General features: G+C 44.2%; 1 protein-coding gene across 2 annotated transcripts in view; it reads left to right on the forward strand.

The window, feature by feature from the left end:
• ADCY6 (adenylate cyclase 6) overlaps positions 1 to 19901 on the forward strand; it is a 349764-nt gene that overhangs the window by 281393 nt on the left and 48470 nt on the right. For both annotated transcript variants that reach the window (XM_068267693.1, XM_068267694.1), the window contains exons 11-16: positions 810 to 835; positions 3135 to 3282; positions 12445 to 12542; positions 14782 to 14869; positions 14955 to 15071; positions 19650 to 19808. In XM_068267693.1, coding sequence (XP_068123794.1) covers positions 810 to 835; positions 3135 to 3282; positions 12445 to 12542; positions 14782 to 14869; positions 14955 to 15071; positions 19650 to 19808 — 636 coding nt within the window. The remainder of the gene's footprint in view (positions 1 to 809; positions 836 to 3134; positions 3283 to 12444; positions 12543 to 14781; positions 14870 to 14954; positions 15072 to 19649; positions 19809 to 19901) is intronic.

Here is a 19901-nt window from a genome sequence, read left to right on the forward strand (position 1 = left end):
TCGTCTTGATTTTCCCTGATAAAGATGGCCCTAGTCTCACCATACCTGCGCAGTTCATATAGCCGTGCGGCTGCGCAGCTGTAAGTCCTCCAGTCCTGTCCTCGCCCCCAGCTGTCTTGTGGACGTAAAGCACGCAAGACCGCCGGGAGCGAGGACAGGACTGGAAAAGGACTTAGAGCTGTGCAGGTGCGGCGAAACTGGCGGCCATCTTTTTTGGGGGAAATTTAGGACGACCCAAGGGATGGAGTCGGGGCCAGAACAGAGGGTAGAAATTGAAAAAAACCCCACACTGGAATAGAGCGGAGAGCGCGGATGGCGTGTCCTAAAGCTACAACTACCAGCCAGGTATTTAACTTTTTTTCACAGTCTCGCCTCGTAAGTCCTTTAAGCAACCCCTGCTGCCATTCCTCCAAAGTTATGATGTTTGGGCGCCATGATAAATTGTAGCTATACTGTGAAATTTGCGCACCTGTGCAGCCTGATAGTGGGTACCCGCTATATATTGGGCATTGCAGGTGCCCACATTTCATGGTGACGGCCAGGTTTCTTCCGATAGGGGGCACCCAAAATTTCCCGCTTCAAGTAAAATTGCTTCCTTACTGTAAAAGTCTGAAGTATCTGTTGTGTTTCATATACAGCTAACCTGTTGCATCCAGCCAATTGCCTGGAGTTTAGCACCTTTATCCCTGGATTTTGTAGTAGGCCAAAACTAATTTACACCTAATCTGTACTGGCACCATTGAAGTGATTACACAATACATTGTCACCAGTAGAAATGCCTAGCTAAATAACTTTTTCTCTTTTGACAGGGCATTGATGAATCAAGCAAAGACAAGTAAGTAAGAAAATACCAGGCCTACTAAATCTGTTATTTGCACATCTATTTAGCAATCCTGCTGTTAAAGTGGTCTGAAACTCTGTGACATAACCTTCAATAAAAATGTGTTTTCCTACTTTGTATTACCCATACAGTTATCATATTTATTTTGGTGCACAAGTAATATTGTCTGTTTACAAATGACAAGTTCCCAAAGTACAGTTTATTTGCTCTGAAAACTGCCATTGCATTCTATTCAAGCTGCTTTTTATTATAAATTAAAATCTTCTAGTGAGCTGTTCTGAAAATGTGTGCATGCTTGAAACAGAGAGAGCTTCAGAGAGAACTCGTGTTTCACACACTATAACAACCGAGGAATGTAAACAAAATATACTGATATCTCCACTTTGGATAGGATCCTAAGCTGAAGGGGCTTTCTGTGGCAGGACAAAGTGCTGTGTTTTATGCTGGGAATACACCATCAGATATTTTGGCAGATAGATGGTTCGATAGATAATTTCTCACAGGTCCGATCTTGTTTTTGATCGTTTTTCTGATAGAAATTTCTCATAGAAATGAATGGAAATTGATAAGAAAAAAAGACAGTAAATGTGGTAAAAAAAAATCTCATCGTGTATTCCCAGCATAAATATTTCAATTCTGTTCTGCTACAATTTTTTTTTCTTTTTTTTGTGATAATCGCTTTAAAGCCATAAGAGCTGTTTTAGAGCAAAGAAGAAATGCGGAGTTTCAGACCACTTTAAGGCTGCCACACTGGGCCAATCAATTCTAGATCAGACTGATTATTTTGATTGAAACTATCTTAAAGCTAGTCCTACACTGGTCGATGTGGTTAAAAGATGGATCCCTCTCAGATAATTATCTCATCAGAGTGGGATCTATCTAATCGAATCCTTCCACACACTACACATAGATTTCAATAGATTTCAGCATGTGCACACTGCCTGCCAGATCCCCAGGTCTCCCAGTAGTAGTTATCTGTGATGCAACAAGCTGCCTCGAGTTTGAGGCAAGGGTCATAGTTTTCTATTTTCGTGCACATTTTCTGCCCCGCAAAACTGATTTAAAGTGAGAACTCATGTTAGTCGATGGGCTAGTTCACACTTCGTTTCATTTCTGCGTGCGAAAAATGCATTGACAACCTGCAGCATAATTCTGCACTTTTTGTTAGTTTTCTCTATCAATTGCATTAGCTGTTGTGAAAAAACATACTTGTTTTTCGTCAAACAAATGCACGTAGTGTGCAGAAAAAAATGACAAGTGTGACCCCTGTCTCAGTCGTTCGGATGCAGCAGGGGAGTGGCAGTAGATAGACGGCCCACAGAGTTGCACTGTATTGAACTATGTAACTATGTAACTATGAACAGGGCAACATTGCTGCTAGATAGATGAGATTTCTAATAGATTTCTTGGTGCAAGCTATTGATGATCTGTGTGCTGTGTATGGGGGGGAATCTGTCCCTCTGTGGTTCTGGGATCTGTATGCCACATTGGGCAGAAATCTGTGTGTATGGCCACCTTAAGACATCAGCTTGCCTGAGTTTAAAGAGACAATGAAGCCAGGCTAAATTTCCTTTTTTAACTCTTGTTTATGTTCATAACTATAACCCAAGCGAAATCGCCGCCATCCCGCGGCAAAACGAGGGGTTAATACTCCCCAAACCCACCCTGCAAAATCCACGACTTTCTTGGTCGTGGATTTTGCTGCTCATGAAGGCAGATCTTATGGCTGCAGCTCTGCCTCCATGCGCGTCAATCTGCCGCACAGCTCTCCGCCTCTCCCCCGCCCCTCTCTGTGAAGGCAGACTGAGAGGGGCGGGGAGAGGCGGCGATCAGCCGGGATTGACACGCTGAGAGGCAGAGCTACAGCCATTAGCTCTGCCTCCATTCAGGAAGCGCTCCTGGACTGAACAGAGGGGATTTGCGTGGTATTAACCCCTCGTTTTGCTGCAGGATAGCGGTGATTTAGCTTGGGTTATAGTGATGAACATAAATACAAGTTAAAAAAGGGAATTTAGCCGGCTTCAGTGTTTCTTTAACTGCAACAAATGCTGAAAAAAAGTATTCAGCCATCGCCAACCTAACATCTGGAAATATAAGCAGAGCTGGTTGTTATGGAGTGAAGAGTTTTTTCTTTTAGATTGTATACAGAATAGGCACAGTATGTGACGCTTACTCCATTTCCCAGTGTTGTATGCTCTTTATTGTAGGGTGTACCTCTCCGCGCAAAAAAAAAAAAAAAAAAAAAAGATGCCCAGTCACATTCATTTGGTATTTCCTCTTGTATTTTTTACAGCAGGAACACACAGGAGGCTCTTAATCCAGAAGATGAGGTTGACGAGTTTTTGGCGAGAGCAATTGATGCGCGAAGTATCGATCAGCTGCGAAAAGATCATGTTAAAAAGTTCTTCCTCACATTTCAGACCCCAGACTTGGAGAAAAAGGTAAAATTTGTTTTCCTTGTCCCAATGAGTAGTGTGATTTGCCTTCTTAAAACAGAAGGTATTTGCGATAATTCAGCTTTAAGTGAAAATCTGTGGCTACCCACAATGCACTGCTTTTGAATATGCAAATGATCTCTTTATGCCCCTCAAGCCAGGCTTGCATTCAGAACCGCTGGTGTATAGCAAGCCTATAGCTTTATATTTTAGTTGGAGGGAGAGACGAGGTGGAGCCAGCACTGCAGATAGGGTAATTTATTGAGTCAAATATAGCAGAGACACTTACAGTCAGCGAGATCAGATGCAAATGCGGGGAGGTGGGCGCCAGGTCTATGCCCCCCTGCGGACGTCCGTTTCGCGCAGCAAGCGCTTGTTCACCGCAATGGGGAAAGAGTTGGGGGCGGGCAGTTTCAGCGTGGGTTACATACCCACGTAGCGGCGGCACTTCCGCCTACGTCAGCCTGCCACGCCCCCTGGTTTCTAGAGCAACCACTGACGCCCACCTCCTCCGTAAGGAGGACGGAGAGCGTCCATGTAACTAGGCAATGGGAGACCTATGCAGCGGCGCCACCCACCACACCAATCAGGGCCCAGCTCACGCGTCTAAAATGTAAACAAAACGTAGAAGCAATCAATGCTGCGTTCACGTTTATAAATATTAGCTAACTGTATTAGAGGCATGTAGGACGCAAGAGCGCGGGCAGTGACAGGACGTGCTAGGGCACCGCAGCACAGGAACTCCATCCCAATGTTTTAGCACATTAAAACCAGCTGAACTGAAGCTAAAGGAGGGAGAGGGAAAAGGGAGAGAAAGGAAAGAGGGGGGGAGGGAAGGAAAGAAGGGGGGTGTGGAAACGGGGGGGAAAAGAAAGAAAAGGGAAAAGGGGAAAAAGGAAAAGGTATAAGGGTGGGGGGGGGGGGGCGAAAGGGAAATGGAGAGAAGGGGAAAGGCTGAATACTCTTAAACAGCCAGGGAATTATCGCTGCGGCACATGTGGCATCTGTAACCAGATCCTCAAATATGGACCACAGACGTTGGGAGGCATACCAGTTAAGATCAAAGATGTCCTCTCATGTAGATCTAAATTTGTAGTCTACTGTCTACTATGTCCATGCAAGAGATTCTATATCGGCCAAACTACCCGAGAACTGCAGACTAGGATTAAGGAACACTTCCGTTCCCTTAAGTCCAAAGATAAGCATACAAGACTGATAGAGCATATGGCTGAGTGTCACAGGAGGGATCCCGACTGCTTACACTTTTTTGCTTTAGAAACCATATCCTTTACAACCAGAGGTGGTGACAGAGAACGTACTTTATTACAGCATGAGGCCCGCTGGATCATGCGAACAAATGCTCTTGGACCGCTTGGATTTAATGACAAAAATGAGCTAGCCTGTTTCTTGGAGAAATAATTCCTGAACGCTCTTTATGTTTGTTATGCTTTCTTTGCTCTCTCCACTTCCTCACCTGGGTCCCAGAATATGAAATATCAGGTGGGACTCATGTGAGACCTTTTACCTACACCCTTTGGGGTATCTTGATCTCCGGCTTTTTGGGTCTTCGGCCTCTATATGCCCCAGCCTCCTCTTCGTAGTTGCACATGCCTGCGCAGCCCCCCATGTCTTTGCTGCGCATGCATGTGCAGTTCTACTTGACCCTGCACTTTTCTTACCTCCTTTGGGGACTATTTTGGGCTTTTTGCTGTTCCTTGCGCCTCCTTTATGCCTCAGGCATCTCCCTCCGTCCGCTCCTTGTCCTCCCTACCCTGCTCCTCTTGCTCTCCCCGTCCCTTCATCTCCCTCCCCCTCCCCCTCCCTCCCTTTCTTCCCCACTTCCTTCCCTTTCCCCTTCTCTCCATTTCCCTTTCGCCCCCCCCCCCCACCCTTATACCTTTTCCTTTTTCCCCTTTTCCCTTTTCTTTCTTTTCCCCCCCGTTTCCACACCCCCCTTCTTTCCTTCCCTCCCCCCCTCTTTCCTTTCTCTCCCTTTTCCCTCTCCCTCCTTTAGCTTCAGTTCAGCTGGTTTTAATGTGCTAAAACATTGGGATGGAGTTCCTGTGCTGCGGTGCCCTAGCACGTCCTGTCACTGCCCGCGCTCTTGCGTCCTACATGCCTCTAATACAGTTAGCTAATATTTATAAACGTGAACGCAGCATTGATTGCTTCTACGTTTTGTTTACATTTTAGACGCGTGAGCTGGGCCCTGATTGGTGTGGTGGGTGGCGCCGCTGCATAGGTCTCCCATTGCCTAGTTACATGGACGCTCTCCGTCCTCCTTACGGAGGAGGTGGGCGTCAGTGGTTGCTCTAGAAACCAGGGGGCGTGGCAGGCTGACGTAGGCGGAAGTGCCGCCGCTACGTGGGTATGTAACCCACGCTGAAACTGCCCGCCCCCAACTCTTTCCCCATTGCGGTGAACAAGCGCTTGCTGCGCGAAACGGACGTCCGCAGGGGGGCATAGACCTGGCGCCCACCTCCCCGCATTTGCATCTGATCTCGCTGACTGTAAGTGTCTCTGCTATATTTGACTCAATAAATTACCCTATCTGCAGTGCTGGCTCCACCTCGTCTCTCCCTCCAACACAAGTTTGTCTATTGCCACACAGCCTATGCACGCTCTTAAAGGGGATTACACTGCTTCAGTCATATGCTAAGGAAGGTCAAGTCCAGTCCCCTGCTGCAATCTTGAGAGTGCTGGAGTTCCATCTCCTCTACCTCCTACCAGCTTTATATTTTACACAGCCACACCAACCCCACATGCAAACAGCCTATTTCGGACTTTTGTAAGGAAACAAAAAGTAGAAACGGGAGCCCCCAATCGTGTATTATTGGTGATATCTGATGGTATAATTAGCAATAAAGAGATATACTCACAAACATGGGTTGCCGGACCAGGCAACCACTATTAGCACATATGGGGATATTAGACCTGTCCCCACTCAGGTTAAGAAGTCGCTCTCTGTAGCAGGAAAAAAAGAGGGGGTGTACACACCCATCCACCAGGTGGATAACAATGTATAATAATGACAGAGGCGCCAACAGATTAAAAGAAGGGAGGACCGTATTTAAAAACAATAAAATAAGGGGGTAAGGGTGGACTTACCTCCCCAATGTTCAAAACACAACCACTGTGATTAATGTATCAAAACATTTAATCCGTACTCCAAAATAAACAATTGCAACGCGTTTCGCGGGTCTCAAGCCCGCTTCCTCAGGCAAAATACAAAAAAGGAGCAACTCAGAAGTGTGCAGAAATAGCGCAGCGCTTACTGAGTTGCTCCTTTTTTGTATTTTGCTGAGTTGCTCCTTTTTTGTTGCTCCTTGTTTATTTTGGAGTACGGATTAAATGTTTTGATACATTAATCACAGTGGTTGTGTTTTGAACATTGGGGAGGTAAGTCCACCCTTACCCCCTTATTTTATTGTTTTTAAATACGGTCCTCCCTTCTTTTAATCTGTTGGCGCCTCTGTCATTATTATATTTCGGACTTTTGTTCCTCATCCGTGCATGGCAGGAATTGATATGGCTGTATAGGGATAGGGCTTGGACCAGTACAACAGAATAGTAGGAGGGCTTTTCAGTCTCTTTTTGTCCCCTATACTTTTGTAGTGTTTTGGGTCACCTCGAGCTGCTTGGGTAATTTGTTGTCCCAATGAGTATAGACAAACCCAGTTTAAGCCTAGATACTGTAGATGAAACACTATTTTTTTCTAAGCAGGGAATGTATAAAGAAATAATAGCTGGGCATTCTGAGAGATATGAAGAACCTTTTTCAATGTCAACCATAAAAAAGAGTGAAATTTCACCATATTGTTAGGTGCATTAGGCTAGGTTCACACTTGGTATGTTAATGTTTCCATGGCTCCGTTTTTCAGCCCGGATCAAAAACGGAGCCACAGATACTAATGTTGAAAACAGAAGCCGCCTTCACTCAAAAAAAAAAAAAAAAAAAAAAAGGATCCATCTGCATTCAGGGGGTCCGTTTTAAAAACCTAAACAGATGGTCTGGATTTGCTGCATTTTCTCGGACCGTAATCGGTCCCGCATACACAGAGGGGTAGTGGGGGGCAGTGGAAAAACGGATCCCCCTCTACACAGCCATCTTTGGACACACAAACTGCTCCGTTTCTGTGTCACAGCCTGTTGGGGGAGAGGCAGCTGCCATGATGGAGTGATAGAGCAGGCAGGACGGGGGTGGCAGTGGTCAGCAAGGAGGGGGGACCGTCCCCCTCACCTGGGTCCCCAATCCCCGCTACCCCTCCAGCTAGTTTCCGCAAGATTTGTTAAAATGTATAGCAGCGGGGAGCTTACCTCCTCCTATTTCCTCAGCTCGCTGCGTCACTGCCTGCAATGCCGCCCTCCGAAGTATAGAGGGAGGCATTGCAAGCAGTGACATGGCGAGCAGAGGAAGTAGAAAGAGCAGGTAAGCTCGCTGCCGCCCGCTATACATTTTAACAAGTTTTGCAGAAAATAGCTGGAGCGATAGCTATACCCCTCCAGCATGGCGGCTGCTTCTCGCCCCACGGCTGGGCATACGTTTCCACGGAATATAAACGTATCATGCAAAAACATTTTTAGGGATGGGGTGGAGAGTTTAGAAAAACTGATCCGTTTAAAACGCATCCGTTCTGCAACTGACCAGTGTGGACCTAGCCTTATCTATTTCCTGATTCTGATTAGAATCACATCACACTCAAATTAGTTTTTAAAGGAAGAATACCCCATTTAAATGACACCTACGCATAATATCTTGGCCTGGTAGTTCTATCATTTCTTAAGAGACCAGCCTGGCCATCATGCTTATGCTCCGTTACACTCCTGCAGCAAGCATAGTGTTAATGGAGATGAAACACCTGATTGAGAAACTCATCCATCTGACTAAAGGCAGTTTATCCTCACAACAGCAAGTCTAATAGTTTTTTTAAGTCTTTATATTTGTCTCACTTCTGAATTTCTTTAGGCTGCTCAGATAGGAGATGATGCTTACCTGATGTGATCAGACATATTCTTATGTATAATTGTGGCAGATGGTCATTGGTCTACCACTTTTGAATGGAATGACCAATTAGACCGGTTAGAAAACCTGCTAGTCCCATTTGATCTCCCCGTCCCCCTCCCCCTGGTAATTGGGTCTGGCAGTGTTCTATCTGCTTCTGCCACTAAGTGCTTGTGATTTGAAGAGCTCTAGGCACAGGCGCTGAGTGTCGTTTGTTTTACTAGATGCTGTAACTCCTTTTTCTATTGCCCGAGGAAGCGGGCGCTGACCCGTGAAACGCGTTGCTTTGTTTTATCTGGAGTTCGTTAATAAATAGACTGAATGTACAGTCGTGTTGTGTGTGCTTGGAGGGGGTAAGTCCACCACTGCCTCCTCTAATTACCAGGTTTTGGCTTTTAAGCTCCTTTAAAACCCCTTTTATCCTTTTGGCGCCTCTGTTCTCTCTTATACCACTTGAGCGATGAGATTTTTAAAAATTCTTCATAGCATTACATTAGCAAGAGCTTTACAAATCACAAGCGCTTAGAAAAGAGCTGCTAGAAGGTCCCAGGCCTTACAGCAAGGGAGAGAGGAGAGAGAAGAGAGCGTCTCTATGGTGCAATACTTTTAATTCCGTTTGCAAATTGCAGAAGAAATACATGTACAAAATCGCATAAATTTGCAAGCCTATCTCACATGCTCAATGTTCCAATCCTTGGACGTCAACCATGGCCAGTGGGGGGGACATGAACAAGGGTACGTGGTAGGTCTGGAGTCCAGGCGAGCTCCGTATGCCGGGTTATAATGATGATGCGTTTTGACACGGCAGTGTATTTGTCATGTCAGAATGTATGCATGAATCCAGACTTGGCAAAGATACACTGGCATGTTGAAACACGTCATTATAACCCAGCACACGAAGCTTGCCTGGACTCCAGACCTATCACGTACCCTTGTTGATGTCCCCCCCCCCCCACTGGCCATGGTCGACGTCCAAAGAGTGGAACATTGAGCATGTGAAATATGCTTGTAAATTCATGCGATCTTGTAAGTGCATTCCTTTTGCAATTTGCAAACTGAAATAAAGGTATTGCACCATAGAGGCGCTCTCTTCTCTCTCCTTTTTCTGATACAGACACTTCCCAAATCCCACCGCTGTGAGAGCTGCACTGGAGAGCTGCACTGCTGAGAGAGCTGCAACCTTTCCTCCTTTCATTGTCTGACACTGGCATTGGGTAACTGATTCACTTTGGACATAATATCCTTTAGTCCTGGTTGTAACTCGCACCGCGCATATATTTGTCTATTGTGTTCTTACAGCAAGGGAATTGGCATTGTTTTAAAGGACACCCGAAGCGAAAGTAAACAAATGAAATAAACAATTGTATCAATTTACTTCTCCTAAAAATGACTTTTTAAGATATTCCACAGTTTTATTTTATGTTTAAATCTACTTTTTTAGTTTTAACTGTTTGTTTTTGCTCAATGACACATTCATTGAAGTATGCCAGAGCTAAAATCTATGAACTATTGGCCCTTTTTATTTCTTTCCTGCTCTCAGAAGCCATTTTCTGCTCGGAAAGTGTTTTATAGTAGGAATTTCTTATCACTGTAGTCACTTCCTGTCTGAGTCAGGACTGAGTCAGCCACTTACATACCTGATCTTTAACTCTTTCAGGCAGAAACAGAAAAAAGGAACACAGCATAGTTATTAGTGTGCTAGGCACTGTACATAACCATGTCTATCTCATCACGTCACACGTCACTTCGGGTATCCTTTAAAAGGAAACTTGGTAAAATATTACATCCAATAGATAGTAAAAAAACAAACATTCAAATAATCGCTCTAGATTCCTTTGCAGTCATTTATAAATCAATATTTTCAATAGACTGCATTAAAATCTATACATGTGTGATCAGCATTAAAAGGGATAGTCTGAGCAGCAGTAATGAAATAATTGCTTTAGTTCTGCGTTAACCTCCCTGGCATTACATTCTTGCTAGATTTAGTGCATAAAAAAGTGGTTTAATTTTCATGAAACTTTTGTCTGTAACTTACCAAAATGTGTCAAGCAAGGATCTAATGTATATTTTGAGTGTAATAAAAGTTTTAAACACAAAATCATGTATAAATTTCATTTTCCCTTTTTGCTAGGCCACAATTTCCAAACTCTTCAGCTTTTTGGTAGGAAATGGTCAGGTTTTTCGCATTGTTTTTGCAATAAGATTTTCACTCATGTGCGAATTTTTGCATATGCATACGAAGGTGAATTTTTAGCCCATTGGCTTCAAACGAAATTTTTCATTTGAAAACTGCTAGTACATTTTAAACCTCTGTCTGCATATCTCTGGTGGCAGGGAGCCCTTATATTTACTTGTTCCAAACAACTTCTCTTCCTCCACCGGCAGTTCTGAACTTCAAACAGGTCTTCTGGGTCCCGATTACATGATATCACATGTGATTGGGATCCAGGAGACTGTCAGCATTACAGCGGCACCCAGTGGTGGACGACTAGTGATGGAAGAGATGGAACAGACTCTTCCACCACAGAGTGACGCTGTAACACTGACACAGTCTCCTGGACCCCGATCACATGTCATATCATGTGATCGGAACAGAGAAGACATGTTGGAGTTACATCGCCGGGGTGGAGAATGAAGAAGAAGCCTATCCAGCGGTCCAGACAGGTAGCTATGAAAGCTTCCTGTCACCCACTCTGCATACCCTGCCAAGCCTGTCAGATTGGGAAAGCCACAGACCCCCAGTGGCAGGAAAAAATTGTCCCTGCAGCCAAATAAAAAAAAAGTTGTACTTTATTCTGCTGCTAAAGGGTTAATGTGAAAAAAAATGTAATCCTGCCTTAAAAGTATTGGATGAGCCTGACTCATCCATAGAATTTTCAGGTATTTTTGCCTAGTTGAGTCGGGCTCATCCATACCGCCAGGGAGGTTATTAAAGAGACACTGAAGCGAGACTAAATCTCGCTTCAGGTCTTATATATAGCAGGGGCACGTGTGCCCCTGCTAAAACGCCGCTATCCCGCGGCTTAACGGGGGTCCCTTCACCCCCAACCCACCCCCCGAAAAAGTTGGTTGTAAAATGGTCGTAGGGAAAACTCTTCCAGGAGGCAGGGCTAACGGCTGCAGCCCTGCCTCCCAGCGCGTCTATCAGACGCGCATCGCCGCCTCTCCCCGCCCCTCTCAGTGAAGGAAGACTGAGAGGGGCGGGGGAGAGGCGGAGATACGCGTCTGACAGACGCGCATGGGGCAGGGCTGCGGCGGTTAGCCCTGCCCCAACCAGGAAGCGCTCCCCCGCTGCACGGAGGGGGTTTGGTGGGACAGGGACCCCCGTTAAGCCGCGCTATAGCGGCGTTTTAGCAGGGGCACGCATGCCCCTGCTAGCTATGAGGTCTGAAGCGAGATCTGTTCTCGCTTCAGACTCTCTTTAAGCCACAGAACAGATTACACAATTTACAGCATTTCTAGATCGACCTGTGTCAGTGAAAGTGTAAGGAGTCCCTCTGTTTACACAATCTGCATTTATTATGTGATTTCATTTATAGAATCTAATGCCCATGTTTCTATTGAGCCTTTTCAGAGATGTCATATCAAAAAGGGCCACTGTCGCAAAAATATTAAAATTTAAAATATATGTAAACGCATACAAATAAGTAAATTTCTTCCGGAGTAAAATGAGCCATAAATTACTTTTCTCCTGTGTTTCTGTCACTTTCAGTAGGTAGTACAAATCTGACATTACCTACCGGTTTTGGGCTAGTCCATCTCTCCATAGGGAATTCTCAGCATGGCCTTTATTCTTTATAAAGACAGTCCCTGAAAAAGATTTATATGAAGATGCTGGCCAGCCTGCCTGCTCACCATACACTTTTTCTTTTGGCAGCTGAAGGGAGCAGCTGCCATATACTAAGTGCTTTTGAAAATAAAGAAAACCCTGAGAACTCTCCATGAGGGGATAGTCTAGTCCAAAACCTGTTGGTTCTGTCAGATTTCTACTACCTACTGTAAGTGACAGCAACATAGGAGAAAAGTAATTTATGAAGAAGAAACGTACTTATCTGTATATGTTTTTACATGTATTTTAAATTTTAAGATTTTCGCGACAGTGATCCTTTAAGGGGATGAAAAAACATAAGTGTCTAATTCTCTATTTTGTGTGTGTGTTACAGTATTCCAAAAAAGTAGACGATCGCTTTGGCGGATATGTTGCCTGCACCCTGCTGGTCTTCTGCTTCATTTGTTTCATCCAGATCGTCATATTTCCCCAGTAAGTGGATGAACATGGATCACTTTGGGCTTGATTCACAAAGCGGTGCTAACCTACTTAGCACGTCTAAAGTCTTTAGACGTGCTAACCAGGGTGCTAAGTAGGTTAGCACCAGATTTCTCAATCAGATCGCGCACAAAGTTTTGTGCGCAAAGTCCTATGCGCGTGCTAAGTCCCATAGGCTTTAATGGGCACTTCGCACGGAGCGCCCTGCGCTCTGTGCAGTGCGTGCGTAAAGTTTTACGTGCGTAAAGTTTTATGCGCAATAAGTTTTACGCGCGAAAAGCTCGTTTAGACGTGCTAAGGGGGTTTTCACAGGCGTGCTAACAGTTAGCACCGCTTTGTGAATCAAGCCCTTTGTAGTCATATAGTTACTAATCACAGGCATGGTATGGAATGCAATTGTTTCTGGCCGGTCATGCTTTTTCCATAAATGTATGAAATGATAGGATTTCCAGTTTAATCACTGTTTGAATATATTTACAGTAAGCAGAATTGCAGAGTCATCCTGTTAATTGCTATATAGCCCAGCTGTATAGGTCGTGGATAATCAGCCAGTGCCTTGGCTGGATCAGATTACCTGCAGAGCCTGTAGAATTCATACTTGCTACTAATTAAACTAGACATAACCTTTTTTAATGTTTTAGATACATGTGCAAAACTGATCTGCTCAATAATAATCTTATCAGTTAATTTTAATGCTTTTTAAAACCTTATTTCTTTGTATAATTTGTAATTGTATATGAACATGTGGGAAGGGAACCATACTTGCTAATTAATTACATTTGTATGGTTTTCTTCATGGATATACCATTGGCTGTGTAAACATGAGATCTGTGACCAATCTTTCGGGCAATCGATTGTTCCAGTCGATTTATCAGTATTTCTTTTAGCACATTTTTAATATACAGTGTTTATACGCCTAGTAAATAAGCTACAGTGCCTGCTGATCACGGTTTCCAAAATATACTTTGAAACTGTTCCCATTGCTTCTAAAGTTTTAAATTGTCTCTGTACACTCAGTATCATCCCTCCACTGTTGGTGTACATTTAAAAACTGAATGAAATCTACTATCACCGATAGTAGAATAGCAGTAATTTAACTGCTAGTCTACTATCGCCTAACTCACCCTAATTCTCAAACTAACCACCTTCCACCTACTCTTAACACTACCCCCCCCCCCCCCCCCTTCTCCATTCCTTACACCATGGTGCAACACGTTAGTAGCTAATGGATAGTGTATAAAATCAAAAAGAAGCTACTCCCATAAGGCACGTACACACGCTATACTTTAGCAAACGACGGGTCTGTCGACAGACTGTACATACACCCTACTGTCGGCAGAATGTCCGCCCAGCAGGAGGGTCTGACGGACCTGTCGTTTGCTAAAGTATGGCGTGGGTTGCAACAGAGGCAACCAACCACTTGAGGCAGGTGGAGACAATGAACCTGACTGCACTCGGGGTGTCCCAATGGGACTGGATACAGTCACTCGCCTAGGTCAAAAACAACTGGATGTCACAACGCCGTCCACCATGTGACCCCAGAGGATTCCCCTCCAACCTCAATGGTATGAAGGGGTGTAATGCGCACAATAAGGGTAAAGAGGCGCTCAGGTAAAGATAAAATTAGGTTAAAATCAAATAAAACGTAGAAAAAAAGAGGTGGCTTACCTCAATGAGGACAGTCAGATAATATGCAATACGATTTATTATGCACAGGCAACGTGTTTCACGGGTCTGAGCCCGCTTCCTCAGGCCAATACAAGTGCCTATGATCATCAAATACATATAGCTCAATACTACCTCTAGGGTACTATATACACATCTATTTATACATACAGCAATAAAAAATATCAAAAACACATATAGGATAACCTTGTTTTGTAGTGTAGTAAAAAAAATATATGACTACAAAAACATTTTATCCTATATGTGTTTTTGATATTTATTATTTTTATTGCTGTTTGTATAAATATATATGTGTATATAGTACCCTAGCGGTGGTATTGAGCTATATATATGTTTGATGATAGTAGGCACTTGTATTGGCCTGAGGAAGCGGGCTCAGACCTGTGAAATACGTTGCCTGTGCATAATAGTATTGTCTTATCTGACTGTCGTCATTGAGGTAAGCCAACTCACTTAAGTGATGGTCTGTTTCACATGGATGATTTGACCACCACCACTTGTAATTTGGCGCTACATACATTCCAATGTGACTGTTTTTCTTCTGCAGCTCCATCCTCATGCTTGGTGTGTACAGCAGCATCTTCATCATCCTGGCCAACATCCTATTTGTGTGTGCCGTGTACTCCTGCATAACGGTAAGTGAGTGCAGCTGGTCTTCATAGAGGCGGGAGGGCTCCATAGTTTCTGACTTGAGACTTCAACTTCAGATTTCTCTTGTAGCTTTTTCCAACCGCCTTGCAACGAGTATCTCAGAAGATTGTCCAGTCGCGAACAAACAGCACCCTTATTGGAATTTTCACAATTTTATTGGTGTTTATATCAGCCTTTGTAAACATGGTGAGTACCATATATTTATCTCCTCTACCATGGAACATGAGAAATATCTTTTTCAGAAAACGTGGTTCTGGTGTGGTTTTTCCGTTCCTATTGCCCTTTCCTTGTATATTTTATTTGCAGTTATCTTCACTGTATAAAGTAGACTTCTGCTCAGGGAAACCTAAAAAAATGTCATAAATTAACATTACATTCATTTAGTAGTGGCTGCACTAGTGGAGTATTGCGGTAGGGATACGTCACTACCAACTGGTTAATAAAAGCATTGGCGTTGCTTTTATAGCAACACATGCTATGCTGCCACTAGCGTGCCCAGCGGTGTCATTAAGTCACGCGGAAGGCAATATAACTCTCTGTGTTCCAGCGCGTTATGAATAGTGAATCAACCTGTTCTTCTGAAATATGATCAAAATTGCATGATGCAAGGTAGTAAAATGATCACTACTTCCTGAATGCTTTCCGTTTGGAGCTATGGATGATTTGTGGTATTGGTCTGCCATGGCATGTTGATTGATCCTCTAACACAGGACTATCCAACTCTAGTCCTCAAGGGCCAGATCCATGCCAGTACTTTGGATGAACAGGGAAAGGGAGAAATGTGTTGTACTTGATGAAGCGCACCTTTCCTGATTCAGTCCCAACAATTAATTTAAGCTGTGCCAGAAATGTGTGACACCCTTGAGGACTGGAGTTGGACAGCCCTGCTCTAACACACATGAAAATTGTGGAGGGGAAATAATTTATTCCACAGGTGTATAATAAGTGAAGTCTCAGCTTCTATTAATCACCGGGCCAAATATGTATTTCACATTAAAAATAACAATCCTCCATGGCATTGCTTTACTTAAAGGACCACTATCGTGAAAAATTTTAAAATTAAAATACTTGCAAACACATACAAATAAGAAGTACCTTTCTTCCAAAGAAAAATGAGCCATAAATTACTTTGCTTTTCTCCTATGTTGCTGTCACAGTAGGTTGTAAAAATCTGACAGAACCGAGAGGTTTTGGACTAGTCCATCTCCTCAAAGGGGATTCTCATCAAGGCTTTTATTCTTTTTAAAGACATTCTCTGAAAAAGGATTTAGACATTGATGCTGGCCAACCTCCCTGCTTGCTGCATACTTTTTTTGGCAGTTGGACAGAGTAACTGTCTTTCACTAAGTGCCTTTGAAAATAAACAAAACCCTGAAAATCCCCCCATGAAGAGATGGTCTAGTCCAAAACCTGTTGGTTCTGTCAGATTTGTACTACACACTGTATGTGACAGCAACACAGGAGAAAAGTAATTTATGGTTCTTTTTACTCTGGAAGAAACATACTTCTTATTTGTATGTGTTTCCATGTATTTAAAATTTTACGATATTCACAATAGTGGTCCTTTTATGTCCTAATTGTAAAATTCAAATCTGTTACACTGCATCTGCTCATGCCCAGTGATTTCTTCAGTTTGGGATATAGCTTGTTGTGCTGATTGATTCGGTGTGTAGAGTAACTCTCAGTAAGAACGGTTACTTTTCAGTTACTGTAGCTTTGATGAAGGGGCTGAAACCCGGGTAAACCCGGGTATCCGACCATTTTTCCGCTATCCGGGTCGGATCCGGATACCTGGGCCACTATCCGGATAGCACTATCCGGGTTCTATCCGGATAGCTAGCTGCATAATCCGGATACCCGCGGGTATCCGTCCAGATATCCGGATCCGGATAGTGTAACTAGTAAGGAGATGATTTCATTCAGCCAATCAGAGGGCTCCCAGCAGAAGCCCTAGCAACCAATCACAGAGGGGAACCCTGGCCAGCCCCACCTGACCCCATTGAGCCAATCAGAGGCCTCCCAGCCTAAGTCCTGGCACCCAATCACAGAAAGGAACCCTGGCCAGCCCCCCTGAATAGCAAGGAGGGCTGGCATGATGAGACAGATCGTCCTTGCTTGTGTGGCTGGCTGGTCACTGACAGACTTGCTCCAGTGCTGGCTTAGCAAGTGCTGTATACAGTGATAAACCTAAAGCTTTGAGTGCTAAACATCTTCACTACGCTATTGTTCTATTGTTTTTTTTAGCTAGCTAGCTAGCTTGTAATTGTTTGCTTTCATTCACTCAGTTAGGTCCTGTCTGTGTCTGTGTAGGCCAGCAGGACAGTATAAGGAATAGGAGGATTACTGTGTTATTGTATTGTAGTTAGTACTGCAGTTAGTTGTTATGGCGGCGGCCTGGCGGGTACACACGGTGCGTTCCCGCACTCGATTTCCCGCTCGATTCCCGTCGACTCGATTATTTCCGTCATGTCCGATTTGCGTTTCGATGGATCGTTAGGTCGATTCGCATGTAAAGTATGCCAAATCGACCTAATGATCAATCGAAACGCAAATCGGACATGCCGGAAATAATCGAGTCGACGGGAATCGAGCGGGAAATCGAGTGCAGGAACGCACCGCGTGTACCCGCCAGGCCGCCACCATAACACAGTGTGCACTGTCTGTCCTCTACTCTGCGGTCTGTCACTCCGTGCTGATTTCATGTAAAGTCCAACCCCGATTTTATTAAAGTAAGAGTACCCCACATCATCTGGTGACATCATCACGTATAAGTTGTACTATGTCTGCTGGCACCGGCAGCTGGGGGAGGGGCAGCAAGGGCAAGAGGACAGGGAGCAACATTACAGCCACCCTCAGAAGGTCTGCCGTGTCAGTGTCGACCCCAGCGGGCAGCCTACCCTCAGTCAGCGAGCTTTTCGCTCCAGGCGCCGTGATTGAACTCAGGGCTGTTAGCCGCAAGGAGTTTGAGGAGGATGTTCTGGGTTTTGAGGAGGGGGGGGGGGGGTATGATGTCGATGATGGGATGAAGGACCGTGACTACCATCCACAGGATGGGGATGTCAGCTCTGAATCTGAGGAGGAGGATGCGTCGGTGGTTTTGGCACGGAGGATCAGCATTGCAGACAGTGGCCATGGAATGCGGGACCCACCACATCCTTCTGCCGCTACCACCAGCCGCACCACTCAACCCCCAACTGCCAAAGGGAGAAAAGCCGCAGCATCCCATTCAGGCCGCAGGAGAATCTTCACCTCCCCAATCTGGCTGCCACGGTGCCTCAGGCCACTGCTGCTGATACCACATCCTATATTCAACCCAAAACACAATTGCGGTGTCATTTTTTTTGGAGGTGTCTGGGCTGAAAACTGTCATGTCCCAGTTGTGCGATTGGACTTTGGACACAATGTGGGCTGCACTACCGCTGTCTGGAACCTAGTCCTGATGTTAATTGACAGCTTTTTTTTTCTCATTTTTTTGTCCACCAAATAATTAATTAGTATTCCCTTTAAAAAAAACATGATGCTACATGCATCATTTACCCTAAAAACATTTTAAAGCTATTTAAAGGGCACTTCCGGGTTTTCTAACCGGATACCAGAATAGGTCGGGTACCCGCGGGTAATTTGGTCGGATATCCGGATCGGATCCGGATATCTGCAAGGTCGGATCCGGATATCCGGATATCTGGGTACCCGGATCCGGATCCGGGCGGGTAATAAAAAAAACGTCCCCGAGCATCCCTGGCTGAAACCCAACAAAATGCTATTTCCTAGTTGGTTTACATAGTAATCATAGTGACAAGGAAAGTAATCTATAATAATTGGATTTATTCCACATCCCTGACAGAGGAAGTCCAGAAAAATTGATGCATTTGCTCACTATGGATGTTTGTTATTAAGCCTAATAAAGAAAGTCGTAACAATTTTTTTTCAAGAAGTGGAAGCAATTTATTGTGCTTCCCCCAAATCATTTAGAAACGGAAGCACTAATGTAAGTATCTCCGAATGCTTAAAAAAAAATAGAATCCGCCCCACGCGCACCCCCACCCCTCCCTCACCATGAGCACAGTATGCACTTGTGATACGCGTGTGCAGCACTGTGTCCACGTCATACTACAACTGCCTGCTACTATATGAGATGATTGTACTTCTGTACCATTGCTGTGTATGCAAACCTCCATACAACAAAATACTACTGGGAGGCAAAGTGTAACATTTTTACCTGATGAAGACTGCTTTTTCACAGACGCACCCTGGGAATCTTTTAACTAGTCAAAGTTAGTGTATTTTTGTGAATTAATAGTGATACTTCATACAGTGACAGGAAGCCAATTTATATATGCACACCTGTATGGCAAGCAATAGGTCCACGTTAAAGAAAACCGGCATTTCTGCAGATGAAAACACTGCAATCCTGGAGGAAGATTTGGCTATCTTCACACCACCTGTTTTTGTTTTGACTGATGAGCTGTCTCTCTTAGGCATCCGTTTGTTTTCAAAGAGAGCACCTTTGTCTTCTCTATGCAGATGCAATGTAAAAAGCTGGTTTCTCCTATTATTCAAATAGGAGAGTCGGCCACATGGCTAAAGAGAGCGCTTACATTTTGCAGGTAATAACTTTTAAGGGACAAAAAAAGATGTAAAAGGAGTAAATTGCAAAGGTTTTTCCTTTTTCAGTACTCAATCCAAAGATACTTTATGAAATTTTCTTTTTAAATCATGAGAAACTTGTCTGGACTGACTAATTGCTATTTGTTTTGTTTGTAGTTTGCCTGTAATCACCAGAGTCTCACTGAATGTGCTGCTCAAGAACTGAACATTAGTCAAGTCTCCGTCAATGCCTGTCACTTCCAATTCCTCAGCTATAACATGAGCATGGAAACGCCTCCTTGTGGCTCTGATGTGCCGTCATGCAACTTCCCTGAGGTATGACTACTAAGGAATTTTATGGTCTACTTGGGGATGACCTGATTTATTGTATTAGTAGTCTGATGTTATTGATTAGCCAGTATCACAAAG

This window comes from Hyperolius riggenbachi, chromosome 2, assembly GCF_040937935.1.
Source record: "Hyperolius riggenbachi isolate aHypRig1 chromosome 2, aHypRig1.pri, whole genome shotgun sequence".
NCBI lineage: Eukaryota > Metazoa > Chordata > Amphibia > Anura > Hyperoliidae > Hyperolius > Hyperolius riggenbachi.